The following is a 14,252-nucleotide window of genomic DNA, read 5'->3' as shown; positions in this document are numbered from 1 at the left end:
GCAGGAGATACAGGTTCGAGCCGTGGTCTGGGAAGATCCCACGTGCCACGGAGCAACTAAGCCCGTGCACCACAGCTGTTGAGCCTGTGTGCTACAGCTGCTGAAGCCCGTGCGCCTAGAGCCTGTGCTCCGCAACAAGAGAAGCCACTGCAATGAGAAGCCGGCCCACTGCAATGAAGAGTAGCCTCCGCTCGACACAACTAGAGAAAGCCTGCACACAGCAACAAAGACCCAATGCAGCCGAAAATAAATAAATAATTTTTTTAAAAAAAGTACACCCATCACTCAGCACCCAGCTTCCTTGATTCTTAGCATTTTCCCATATTTGCCTTATTCTCACTTTCTCTCTGATCTGTGTGTGTGTATGTGTATATATATGTATATATATATATAGTGGTGTGGTGCCCCCTTACACCCTTAATACATCAGTTCATATACCTTTCAACGTAACCACAGTGTGTCAAGTTCACGTAGATAAATTTCTACTATCCAATCCTTAGGCCCCCACTCATAGTTTGCTAGTTTTTCCTAATAATGTCCTTTATAAACCCAAGATCCAGTCCAGGATTAGACACTGCAGTTAGTTGTCATGTTTCTTAAGTCTCGTTCGATCCAGTTCTTCAGTCTTTATCTTTTTTTTTTTTTTTTTTGCGGTACGCGGGTCCCTCACTGTTGTGGCCTCTCCCGTTGCGGAGCGCAGGCTCAGCGGCCATGGCTCACGGGCCCAGCCGCTCCGCGGCATGTGGGATCTTCCCGGACCGGGGCACGAACCTGTGTCCCCTGCATTGGCACGCGGACTCTCAACCACTGTGCCACCAGGGAAGCCCCCGTCTTTATCTTTTATGACTGTGTATTTGAAGAGTACAGACTGGCTTTTTAATAGAATGGCAGATTTGGGTTTGTCTGACTTTTCTCAGGTGGTTGTTATTACTACTACTACCACAACTATTATTGTTATTATTTTGGTCAGGAGTACCACCAAGGTGATATTGTTTTCTTGGTACGTCAGACCAGAAGGCATACCATGTTGATTTTTCCTTTACTCTTTTTTTTTTTAATGTACTTGAAAATATTTTTCTTTTTAATTTTTATTGGAGTGTAGTTGATTTACAATGTTGTGTTAGTTTCAGGTGTACAGCAAAGTGAATCAGCTATACATATACATATACATATATCCACTCTTTTAGATTCTTTCCCATATAGGCCATTACAGGGTATTGAGTAGAGTTCCCTGTGTTATACAGATTCTTCTTTTACTCTTTTTTTTTTGGTCACCTTTAAAAAAAATATTTATTTATTTATTGTTTGGCTGCATTGGGTCTTTGTTGCAGTGCACGGGCTTCTCGTTGCGGTGGCTTCTCTTGTTGTGGAACACGGGCTCTAGGTGCGTGGGCTTCAGTAGTTGTAGCACGCGGGCTTAGCAGTTGTAGCTCACGGACTCTAGAGTGCAGGCTCAGTAGTTGTGGTGCATGGGCTTAGTTGCTCCGCGGCATGTGGGATCTTCCCGGACCAGAGCTTGAACCCGTGTCCCCTGCATTGGCAGGCGGATTCTTAACCACTGCGCCACCAGGGAAGACCTCTTCCTTTTCTCTTGATGATAACCTTTGCCACTTGGTCAAGATGCTGTCTGCCAAGTTTTTCCTCTATAAATTAATAAGTATTTTGTGGGGAGCCACTTGGGACTATAAAATGTGAATGCATGGATTTTCATATTTGTGAGTTGCATTAATTTTTAAATAATGTAGAATTAATTTTTTGAGTAGTTACTAAATAAGTATGCTGTGATATAATTTGAAGTTGGTAATCTCTTAAGGATTAACATATACATAAGCATCTGTTTAAACATGCTTACTTGTACATAGCACACAAGTAGATGTCATGCAGATAAGCCAGTAAGCTTCAGATGTCTATTTCTAGTTTTAATTTTCCTATTTGATCTGAATTTTAACCTCAATATCAGTATCTCATCAGTAGCTTTCTATTGTAATCAAACACTTCTGTAAATATTGTTTTGAAGACTAGAAGGTCTTGAAATTTTAAACTGAAAAGAATCTTAGATATCATTTAGTCTTTTATCTAATTTATTTTGACTTAATCCTGTAGACAAACTAAAATCTTAGAGGAAATTTTGGTTTAATCTATATATTATGTAAAATGGCACAGGTTGCCATTACAAACAGTTGAAATCCCATAAAATGTAGAAGTATCATGCTGTTGCAAAAGCCAGATAGGGGACTTCCCTGGCGGTCCAGTGGTTAACACTGCGCTTCCACGGCAGGGGGCACAGGTTCAATCCCTGACTGGGGAACTAAGATCCCACATGCTGTGCTGTGCAGCCAGAAAAAAAAAAGAAAAAGAAAGGTTAAGATGATTAAAAAAACAAAAAAGAAAAGCCAGATAACAAGAGTTTAAATCTGAGATTATAGCAAATAGATAGCATTTATGCTAATGAATTCCCATTCCCCCCACTCCCAACAAACATACAAACCTTAACATTTGAGAAGTAAACTCTTTTTCATTAAGCTGACTTCTGAATAAATTGCTTCAGGCAACCATTAGCAGGAAGTTGAAGAAAGCTAGCATACTTAGTTGAAATATATTTGCTAGACTTTTATAATAATAATTTAAATTTTAAAATTTAAATCTTCATTACAGATTAGGAGGCACAGTATTGGTCAAAACAGTTGGTGCTTAATAAATTTGGTGTCTGTGTGTATGAATGCTGGTCTTTAAAGCAGTTAATTTTGTTATCAGATCCAGAATGTGGCCTGTCATTGGTTTGCAGTATACACATTTAATTCATATTATCCTTATGTAGAGATTTTGTGTTTGTTTCATAGTTGCCTGGTAAAGTTGAAATAATTTTAGTGGATTTTTCATTAACAGCAGCCTTCATGACTTCTTAGCTATTTATTGGTTGTCTTTCAGAACAAAAGAGATGAACACTTACTGAAAAAAAGAAATGTTCCCCAAGAAGAAAGTTTAGAAGATTCAGATGTTGATGCTGATTTTAAAGCAGTAAGTTACCTTGTTCTTATAAGGTGTTTTAAAAATAATTTTTATAATAACCAGAGAACTTCATTCTCAATCTAAGACCAGTTTTACAATGATAATTAAGGTACATTAACTCTTATCTTTAGTAAATAGATTATTCAATAAATGTAATTTTGCTATTAAACTCTTTGCTGAACTATCTTTTTTTCTTTTTAAGCAAAATGTAACACTAGAAGCTATATTGCAGGTATGTTATTAATTTAATATTTTCATTTTGAAGTATTTTGAAATTGATTTTTTTTTAATTTCTGAAATTTACATTTGGTGTTGTAGAATGCCACAAGTGATAACCCAGTGGTCCAGTTGAGTGCTGTCCAGGCTGCAAGGTAAGTACTGATTTGTCCAGAGAGAGAATTAGGTGTCATGCCTAGGGTGTCTTAGCTCATAGTCTAGAAGTAGTACATTGTTATTTCTGTTCATAGTTTGAAAATTATAGCAGTTAATTTCTTATATTTCTTTTTCTAGAAAACTATTATCCAGTGACAGAAATCCACCAATTGATGACCTAATAAAATCTGGGATTTTACCAATTCTAGTGAAATGTCTAGAAAGGGATGATAAGTAAGTATGGATTTGACTCCCTGTTCACTTTTTTCAGCTAACTGAAAATTTGTGATTATTATTTAACCAGTGGTTCCATTTGGTTTTGCATTTATCATATTTGTCATTTGTCATGTATTTTAATGTAATTTTCTTATTCTGTGATCATACTCAGTAGACCTAAAGTTCTTCTCTTTTTAGTTTATGAAGTGTGTGTATATTTTCTAGGAAAATTTCAGCATCTGTTTATTGTCTATTCTAACTTATCTCAAATATTTATAGTCTTTATTTGTTAGTTGGTTTTTTTAAACTAATATTTTAAAACAACCCAAATAGTGTTTGAGTCACTCTTTGCTTATGAGTCTATATATAGATTAACCTCATGACTTGAGTCAACATGAATGGCTTCCAGAACTGAGTAGCTCTTTCTTACCCTGGGAATATTCCAGCTGATCTGCTGATACTCTGAGAAGTCTTTAACAGAACTCCAACCATGAGTAGTTGTCTATCATCATGGTTTTTATTTGTGGTAAATTAAAAATAAGAGGGCAGATTATAATTTTCCAGAATAGAAAGGGAAAAACACCACTTGGTATCTTTTGAGGTACTGGCCCCATTTCTGTTAGTGCCTAGAGAGATCTCGGTGTGCTATATCTTAAACTTCATCAGTTTGAGTTAAGTGGGGAGAATGTAAGTCCCAACTCCAAAATGCATTAAAACAAAGGCTAATTTTGCATTTAAGGGGCGTTTAGAGTTGGGATATTTTGCTAAGTGTTGTCTGTGAGATTTTCAGGTGACTAGATAAAATGGTGATATATAAATGTTTCTACTAAGGGTTTTCATTATTTAAAAATACTTCCTTCTGCTTTGATTATGTACCACAACCATCCCTCCAAAAGCCCTTAACACTTTTTTAATACTATCATATATATTTTCTATAACAAGATTTATTTAAGTAAAAATAAGTTTTATTTCAATTGTTAAACAAAAATTCTATTTACCTCTACTTTTAAGGCCCTCTTTTTGTTTTTGATTTGCTTTTCTTTCTTCTTCTTCTTCTCCTTCCTCTCCTTTTTTTTTTACTTTTTGGTCTTTGGCATGGGCTCATTTGTGTGGGTGTATCTGTGAAATACAGCATATATACAGAAGAATATGCTAAAATGTATGCAGACCTGTGTAACTACCACCCAAAGTAAAAATAGAAAACTACCACCAGTCGGTGGTCTCGACCTGACTTGATGAATTTGTCATGGGAAATTGTGTCATAATCTAAAAGCCCCATAGACTTCGGAGCCAAACAGACCGTGGTTTAAATCCAGGGTTTGTTGCTGACCAAAACCCAAGTAACATTTGAGCCTCAGATACCTCATCAATAAAATTTAGGTGGTTGTGAGGAATGAAAATAATATAAACAAAACACTATACAATATCAAGCATATAATATGTTTTCATTTATTATTTACTTATTGCACTCATTATTTAGTTTTTCTCTGTCTTCTCTTGTTTTCAAATGACATCTTAGAAGACTTTCTCTAGCTTTGTAATTGTATTTTTTACGTCTTTATGTTTTCTCATTTAAGGCCCTCATTGTCAGTATTTTGCCAAACCACCTAGCCTAGTTTAATAACCCTTTCTTCTTCTAGTCTGAGACAACATAAACTGTCTCATCATCTTTGATCTTATCATCCCTTTATTTCTCCTCAGCCTCGATACCCTCTTATTTCTTGCCTTTTGCCAAAGTTCATCATGTAGTTCTTGTCTGCTCCTTCATTTTCTCATCTGTTCCATCTTTTTAACCTCACCGCTTGCTATATCGCTGACATTTATTCTCCTTAAAACCTTTTCCTTCTTGGATCTCTCTACCCTTTTGATATTAACAACCTGACTCTCTTTCTTTGATATTTACAGAGTTTCTTCTAAGTCCCTAACCTTTGGCTCCCCTTGGGTTTTGCTCACTACCACCCCCTCCTACCTTGGTATTCTATTTAAAAGAATATGTGTTTTTCAGCTGTCTATCCTAACTTAATGTAGATAATTTCTTAACAGATTTTTCCTACATTGGCCTTTAACCTTTTTTATCTATTCTGCATGGACTCCAACAGTGTTTTTTTTACTTTACTTTTCAGTAACACTCTATACTTAGTATGTCTGTAGAATAAATTCCAAGTTCTGAAGCCTGAGATTTGAGTCCTACTTCCCATACCACACACACAAACTTAGGTAACCTACCCTTCCAGTTTCATCCCATGTTGTATTTTTGCATACCTTTTTGGCTTTAGCTCTCTTGATCCCTTCATAGTCATCTGTACACATCATGATTATCCCACCCATGATACTTTTATTTGTATTTCCAGCTGTCAGTGCCTTTCTTTCTTTATCCCTCTTTGAAAATCTAGTTCAGTTTTCCCTTTCTTTGTGAGGTCTTCCATCACCATTCCAAATTATAATGATCTCATCCTTTCAGCAAAATTATGTAGCCCTGTGATATCTCTGGTATGTAAAGCAGATGGTGTAGTGGAATCAGAGCTTTAAGACCTGTATAGAGGTTGTGGCAGTGATTCAACTGAGATGATGAGGGCTTCAGCTAACACAGTGATATTAGGGATGGTGCTATAAATATAAGAAATATTTAAGAGGTAAAATTGACATGACCCTATTGATTAGATGTCTGTGGGAGAGGAAGGAGTCAAGGAAAATAATGACTGGCTAAAAGTTGCAACTACCCGACTTCCCTGGTGGCGCAGTGGTTAAGAATCCGCCTGCCAATGCAGGGGACACAGGTTCGAGCCCTGGAAGATCCCACATGCTGCGGAGCAACTAAGCCCATGCACCACAACTACTGAGCCTGCGCTCTAGAGCCCGCGAGCCACAACTACTGAGGCTGTGTGCCACAACAGCTGAAGCCCGAGCACCTAGAGCCTGTGCTCCATAACAAGAGAAGCCACAGCAATGAGAAGCCTGCGCACCACAGCAAAGAGCAGCCCCCGCTCACTGCAACTAGAGAGAGCCCATGCACAGCAACGAAGACCCAAAAATAAATAAATTTAAAAAAAAATGTTGCAACCACCAATGGACGTAAAGAAGTAAGTTTATATTGACTGACTTTGAGAGCAAATGAGACATTCAGGTGGCGATAGCCAACAGGCAGTTGGACATAATAAGACAAAGTTCAAGAACAAGGTAAAGGATAACCATATAATCTGCAGGTCATAAATGTAAATGGTAGTTATGTGTCTAAAGATTTTTTATTGTTTTTTGCAGTCCTTCATTACAATTTGAAGCTGCGTGGGCATTAACTAATATAGCATCAGGAACTTCTGCACAGACTCAAGCTGTTGTACAGTCTAGTAAGTAAACTAGTTAATTTAATTCCTTACTTGCTGGACCCTTTTTTTTTTTTTAAAGGGGAAGGAAGTGGTGTTTTAGTGTAAAGACAGTTTTATTTAAAAATTGTGAATATTATAAGTTACTTATGATAGTTGATATCTTTACTATAGCTGTCATTAATCTATCATTGAATAATTTTAATTGTGGTTACTAAAAAGTGAATAAGAGTTTTATCTTTTTGGGTCAAGACCATCTCCTAATAATAGGGTTTAAATTTTCTATTCCTAATGTCTCCAAGGTGCTGAGTAACTTATGTCTTTTAGCTTGTAACATATATTTTTTAAATTTTGCTTACCTCAAGATGGGCTAACTGTTATTAGCATGTTGACCCAAACTGTCAAAAGCTCTTTGAAAAAAACTGGATGTCACCAGGTAGTCTTAAAGTGTGGCACACTTAACTGACTTCAGGTGGTACTTAAGGTGATTCTAAGTAGTAAATGATACAGCAATAAGTTACATTGAATCAAGTAGTGAGAATACTATTTTCTTTCACTTTTGTTTTAGATATTTCAGTAATGTCAAAGAGAAGATTTCTAGGTAGATGTTAGATGTAACAAAAAGGGAACAGCAGATTTTAGACTAGGGCTTTCAATAGAGACTAGTAGGTACAATTAAATAACAGTGTTTTGTTTTCATTTTTAATTTTTTGGTTATCTTCTATGTGTGGTGATTGATACTGGTATTCTATTTACAGAAGTGATGAATAAAATTAGTTAAAATACAAATGTGAGGCAGTTCAAACCCTCATACATTGCTGGTGAGAATGTAAAATAGTGCAGCCTCTTTGGAGAACAGTTTATTAAAAGGTTAATCATAGAGTTACCATATGGCCCAGCAGTTCCCCTACTACATGGAACCAAGAGATATGAAACCATGTGCACAGAAAGACTTGTACAGAAATGTTTGCAGCAGCATTACTCATATTATTCATAATAGCCCCCAAATGGAAATAACCCCAGTATCCATTAGCTGATGAGTAGATAAACAGAATGTGGTATACCATTGAATACTATTCAGCAATAAGAAAAAATGAAGTACTTATACATGCTATAAGATGGACAAACCTCAAAAACATTATTCTAAATGAAAGAATCCAAACAAAAAAACTACATATTATACAAGTTCATTTATGTGACATGTCCAGAAAAGGAAAGTCTGTAGAGACAGAAAACAGTAAATGGTTGTTTAGGGCTGGGGGAGAGGGTAGTAGGACTTCTCTGGGTATGGGATTTGGGGGCGATAGAAATGTTGTAAAATTAGATTGTGGTGATGACAACACAACTCTGTATAAATACTAAAACCATTGAATTGTACACTTAAACAGATAAATTATATTGCATATAAATTATATCTCAATAAAGCTATTAAAAGTGTGAGTCAGTTTTAATTTAAATGTTAAATAAATAATACAGGTAGTACAGAGATACAGCTAAAAATCCTAGAGGTAGTGCACAATTGACTGAAATTTAAGAAAAAGTGATCTAGCTTAATGCTTAGTTTCTACAGGTAATGAATATGATGCCAGTGTTTTGGAATTTGAGTTAACACATAAGTTATGTAAAGAGTAAGGATTATAATGATAAATTATCTTGAAATATGGGGTAGGCCTGATATGGGGATAATCATTTCTTTAGTTAATCCCATGTCAGCAATTGGATCATATTGACTAAAGTATTATATTCTAAGGTTACATGTTCAGGGTAGAAATTTTTTTAATGAATTATGGGAAAAATTTTATGCTGTTGTTTTCTTTTAATTAATAATATATAATAGCAACTTCTAGACACTGTCAATAGGTCTGTTACTTGAATACTACTAGGGGAAAACACTAAAATTTATTATATTTAGGGTAAAGGTATTTGCCACATTTATTCATTCAGTGAATTATCACTGGGCAACTATAGTGTGCCAAGCTCTGTATACAGGCTGAAATCTATGACTCTTCAACATTTTGCAGTGTAAATATTAGTTTTTCTTTATTATAGATGCCGTACCTCTTTTTCTAAGACTTCTCCATTCACCACATCAGAATGTTTGTGAACAAGCAGTATGGGCTTTGGGAAACATTATAGGTAAGTTGAATTTAGGTTTGAAAAGACTCCAATTGAGTATCTTAATTAACTTTTCTCCTACATTGGCATAGCCATTACACACTATGTTTCCTCTAATTTTAATGTGGGTTGACTACCTTCTTGTTTCATAAATACTAATTTAAGATTGTACCTCTTTGAAATGGATATGCAATTTGCTATCAGGATTGGTAGGTTAAATTTGTGTTCCCCAATCAAAATCTGGAGAGATAGGAACACTTGATGCCCTTGACTAATGGTGAGGAAACATAGAACATCAGTGTCCCAACATAAGCCATTGCATACATTTCAGACTTTCTCATCCTGAATGTAATTTTTTTTTTTAAATACAATTTTCATTTCTGTAGGTGATGGTCCTCAATGTAGAGATTATGTCATATCACTGGGAGTTGTCAAACCTCTTCTGTCCTTCATCAATCCCTCCATTCCCATCACCTTCCTTCGGAACGTCACATGGGTCATTGTCAATCTCTGCAGGAATAAGGATCCCCCACCGCCTATGGAGACAGTTCAGGAGGTAAATGAAGAAATGCAAAGGCCAGATGGTATATTTTCCCTATGTTTATGCCTTAGATTTTCATGCACAGGGAATGAAATAATGTATATACTGATTTCATTGCAGGTATGAGATATTTAAGTAACGTATCATACTTAATTTTGACTCCTGTGAAATAAAAGTTGAGACTCTATGGCAGCTGAGTGAATGTCAGTCCTCCCTAATTCAAGCAGAAAAATAAAAAAGAAGAAAAAATCTCAGTTTTATTACTACATTGCATTGTTGGTTTAACACTAAAAAAATAAGGGATTGCTACAGATAAAACTGGTCTACTTACATGCAAATGTTCTTGAGTGAATTTGCATCAAGTCCAATTGAAATTTCCCTTGATTCCTGACAAAATTAGTACTCTTAATATGTGGCATGCTTTGTGTTAAATCTGCTAATTAAAACAAAGTAAAATCTTTGCTATTTACATATAATTTGTGAATGGATCTGAGTATTTTAAGTTTTAAAAAATCCTATGTAACCTTTAATCACTTGACTGTGCAGAGAAATGTTGACTGTGAATCTTTAATCTTCATAATTGATATCCTTCACAATCTTCTGCCACCTCTTGCCCTTATGGAAGGGGTACTTAGTGATTCTCCCTGCTACTGCCCCCTCCCTCCCAGGTTTAAAAGAAGATCTGTAATGCCTGAATTCAACAAACTTTATACTTTATACTGGTCATAATTTTCTTGACTAAATCTGAGGTTGAAAACTTTAATTTGACTCAAGTAGCTAAATAAAATCTTATTTTTACTTTAAGCAGGTAAGTGAGACAATGGCAGCAGTTTTAAGAATAGCTTTTTAATTTTTTTAAATAATGCACTAGTTTTTCTTTTTAATATTTTATTTATTTATGGCTGTGTCAGGTCTTAGTTGCAGCATGTGGGCTCTTCGTTGCAGCATGTGGGCTCTGTAGTTGTGGCACATGGGCTCAGTAGTTGCAGCGTGCGGGCTTAGTTGCCCCGTGGCATGTGGGATCTTAGTTCCTTGACCAAGGATCGAACCCACATCCCCTGCATTGGAAGGTGGATTCTTAAAATAGCTATACTACATACTTGCATCTCCATTCTTTCCAGTTGACATATGTCATGAAGAAGGTTATTGAAAACAAATGTTTTTCCTTTAAGGTACATTAATCTCTGCCAGACTTAATTGAATATTTCAATTAGACATCTGAAATATTGTTTTGGTTTTTCAGATTGAATTTATCATATTTTTATTTTCCTAATAGAGATTCAAACAAACTTAATGTTGTTTTTCTTGCCCTGAAAATAGTATTTACTGCTTTTTTTAATCACAGTTATTCATTTTTACAAAGACGTCTTCATCAAGTCTAGTATTATTTATTGTTTGTCTTCTTTCCTCAGATTTTGCCAGCATTATGTGTCCTCATATACCATACGGACATAAACGTAAGTAAAGCAGAAGCTTAGATTTGGGATTTTGCTCTGGATGGGACTAAAAGGGTTTTTATTTATTTTTTTTAAAGGGTTATTTATTCTTATGCTTTTAGTAAGTGTCAGCATATATCTTATTAACTTGTCAAGCTTTCACAATGTATGTGGTTTTCAGAAACAGGATTAAAGTTAAATTAAGTTTGTATCTTACATCATTCAGATAGCAAAAATGCTAACTTTAGAGAAATGATCACATATGTAGTTAATTTAGTTATTTGTGTCATAATAGTGTTTTAAAGTATTAATATTTATAAAGTGGTAAAAGCTTTATAAAGCTTCTTCATATTTTTTTAAAATCTCATTTGATTCTTAAAATAGGTAGGCTAGATACTGTTGTCCCCATTTTACAGAGTAAGAAACTGGGCCTCAGGGAAACATTAAGTGACTTATCCAAAGTTGCAGAGCTTGTAAGGGTCACAGTCGGTATTTAAAACTGAGATCTTCTGATGACAGATCGTGTTTACTTTCTATGAAACCACACGAACGCCCATGCTACAACCTTTTGAGATACAGTATTGAAGGATATCGAGTATACTTTTATTTTTTTAACATCTTTATTGGAGTATAATTGCTTTACAGTGGTGTGTTAATTTCTGCTTTATAACAAAGTGAATCAGCTATACCTATACATATGTCCCCATATCTCCTCCCTCTTGCGTCTCCCTCCCACCCTCCCTATCCCACCCCTCTAGGTGGTCACAAAGCACCAAGCTGATCTCCCGGTGCTATGTGGCTGCTTCCCACTCGCTATCTGTTTTACATTTGGTATTGTATATATGTCTATGCCACTCTCTCACTTCGTAAAAATATGGAATGCTTCACGAATTTGCATGTCACCCTTGTGCAGCGGCCATGCTAATCTTCTCTGTATCGTTCCAATTTTAGTATATGTGCTGCTGAAGGGAGCACTCAAGTATAGTTTTAAATGCAAAGGCATCTTTACATGATTTGTCCATTACATGAGATTTAGTTAAGCAATTACTATATATATGCCGGCAAATTTTTTATCAGGCAGTCTGAAAATTCTCCTGAATGTAGCAAGGCTAAAAGTTAAATTCTTCCACAGAGTAAAACAATGGATAGGGCTTCCCTGGTGGCGCAGTGGTTGCGGGTCCGACCGCCTGCTGATGCAGGGGACACGGGTTCGTGCCCCGGTCCGGGAGGATCCCACATGCCGCAGAGCCGCTGGGCCCGTGAGTCATGGCCGCTGAGCCTGTGCATCCAGAGCCTGTGCTCCGCAACGGGAGAGGCCACAACAGTGTGAGGCCCGCGTACTGCAAAAAAAAAAAAAAGATAAATTTCAGTGAATTTAGAACTGATTCTAGCGTTGATCTAGCATTAATTTGGCTTCTCATGTTCCAACTAAGATCTCTTTCTGATTTGTTGTATGTTTGTTTTTATAATCCTATCTTTGTTTGTACACACACACACAATATGTATGTATGTGGGTGTCAGAATTATGTGTGATTTATCATTGGGATGAAGAAAATGCATCTTTGCTAACATTTCTCAGGAGGCAATGTATAGTTCCTGTATAAATATTGAACTACACGTTTTGCTAGTTAATTTTAGGACTTTAAGTTCTTAGGAGGGTGTCTTTTAAAGGCAACTAAAGTAACTTTTTATTTGTGAAGTGTTAGCCTGAACTGTCATAAAAATTAAGTGAAAACTGGTTAGTTATACACTGTCCTGTTTTCAAAATGGATGTAAAAGTGACTTAGCAACAGACATAAGATAATACATATCTTAAAAGAAAGGGGGAGGAGGTAAAATTCTTTTTATAAATGTATTTATTGTTATTGAATGCTAAATTTAGTCCTAAGCTTTCTGAAAGCCAAAATTAAAAGGCAAATAAGCAAAATATCTGATATTTCCATCAAGACATTTCCCCTAGGACATTATGGAATTGATTATAGGCAAATAAAAGCTTCCATCACCTATTGGTCTTGTTTATTTGAAAGCTAGAGGTATTAAAGTGATGAAGTACTGTAGTTATAAGTATATTTATTGAGTTTAACAAACACAGCTTGTTCCACTTAAGCCAGAATTGCACAGAGAATTATAGGCACAGAGATGAAGAAGACATAGAGGCCCTGCTCTCTAAGACCTCAACATTAGTAGCAGGTAAAAAGAGTGAATGGAATGAACTTTTGTCAGTTACTTGCTATACTAAATCTGTTTCTATAATCTCCTTTTATCTTACCAGCACCCTTATGAGATAAGTTTTGTTCTCTTATTTTACAAGTAAGGAGACTGAAACTTAGTCAAGTAAAATAACCTAACTAAGGTCATACAGTGAATAAAAGCCATGGCTGAGAATTGAAGCCAAGTCCAAAGCCTATGCTCTTTCATACCATGATCACATAAGCACACAATATGTGTGCAAACAAACAAGAAAAGAAAAGTAAAACAGAGGAATGACCAAAATGCTAGAATTATGAAAGCACATATTCTCTCTGGAAACCAGAAAGCTTCATTGAGGAAGTAACATTTGAAATAAGCATTATAAGGAGATGGTGGTGGAAGTGGTGATAGAAGTGAAGAAGACGATTATGTTAACAGTTGGCATTTCTTAAGGGTTTTAAAGTGTGCCAGGCACTGTTTTAAGTACTTTTCATATGTTTACTCATTTATTTCTTATAAAAACTCCTATGCGATGGGTTACTATAATTATCTCCATCTTACAAACAAGGTAAAAAGAAAACAGATAGTTAAGTAATTTGTCTAAAGTCATACAACTAGGATAAGAAGGATTTTGTCAAGTTGAAAAGGTCATTTCAGGTACATGAGGAGCAATAATAAGGAATCAAGAGGACACATGGAGGGTGTGGAGAATACAGGTGGTTAATAAACCAACACGTTTGCTGGGGAGTTAAGTTTCAGGGTTTTGAATGCTGTTTTAAGGAATTTGGGCTTATCTTGTAATCAGTGCAGAGTCATTGAAGATTTTCAAATAGAGGAGTGATATGCTCATGTCCGTTATAGTCAGATAACTTGGAAGAGGCAAGGAGGGTCTGGAATGGGGAAAGTTTGAGTGTAGCCTGGCCTGTTTTACTATCATAATAGGTTTAAGGAAGTTGATGAAGGTATGAGCCCGAAGCTAATGGTTAGGAGAGAGAAAGTGAGTTAGAACTTCAAGAGGAAAGGATCAAAGAGAAGGAGAAGTAAAAATTACTT

General features: G+C 35.8%; 1 protein-coding gene and 1 non-coding gene across 6 annotated transcripts in view; one reads left to right on the top strand and one right to left on the bottom strand.

Moving 5' to 3' along the window:
• KPNA3 (karyopherin subunit alpha 3) overlaps positions 1-14,252 on the top strand; it is a 91,676-nt gene that overhangs the window by 58,853 nt on the left and 18,571 nt on the right. For all 5 annotated transcript variants that reach the window (XM_089899584.1, XM_022574790.3, XM_089899582.1 and 2 more), the window contains 8 exons: positions 2,929-3,018; positions 3,212-3,241; positions 3,328-3,380; positions 3,520-3,615; positions 6,856-6,941; positions 8,967-9,053; positions 9,419-9,588; positions 10,986-11,030. In XM_089899584.1, coding sequence (XP_089755710.1) covers positions 2,929-3,018; positions 3,212-3,241; positions 3,328-3,380; positions 3,520-3,615; positions 6,856-6,941; positions 8,967-9,053; positions 9,419-9,588; positions 10,986-11,030 — 657 coding nt within the window. The remainder of the gene's footprint in view (positions 1-2,928; positions 3,019-3,211; positions 3,242-3,327; positions 3,381-3,519; positions 3,616-6,855; positions 6,942-8,966; positions 9,054-9,418; positions 9,589-10,985; positions 11,031-14,252) is intronic.
• LOC115803191 (U6 spliceosomal RNA) lies at positions 11,878-11,984 on the bottom strand. The gene has a single exon (XR_004023858.1). It is a non-coding gene; the product is annotated as a U6 spliceosomal RNA (small nuclear RNA).

Source organism: Delphinapterus leucas, chromosome 18, assembly GCF_059928025.1.
Source record: "Delphinapterus leucas isolate spDelLeu-1000000601 "Yukka" chromosome 18, BTC_Dleu_Yukka2, whole genome shotgun sequence".
Lineage (NCBI taxonomy): Eukaryota > Metazoa > Chordata > Mammalia > Artiodactyla > Monodontidae > Delphinapterus > Delphinapterus leucas.
This window is presented reverse-complemented; position numbering and strand designations above follow the sequence as displayed.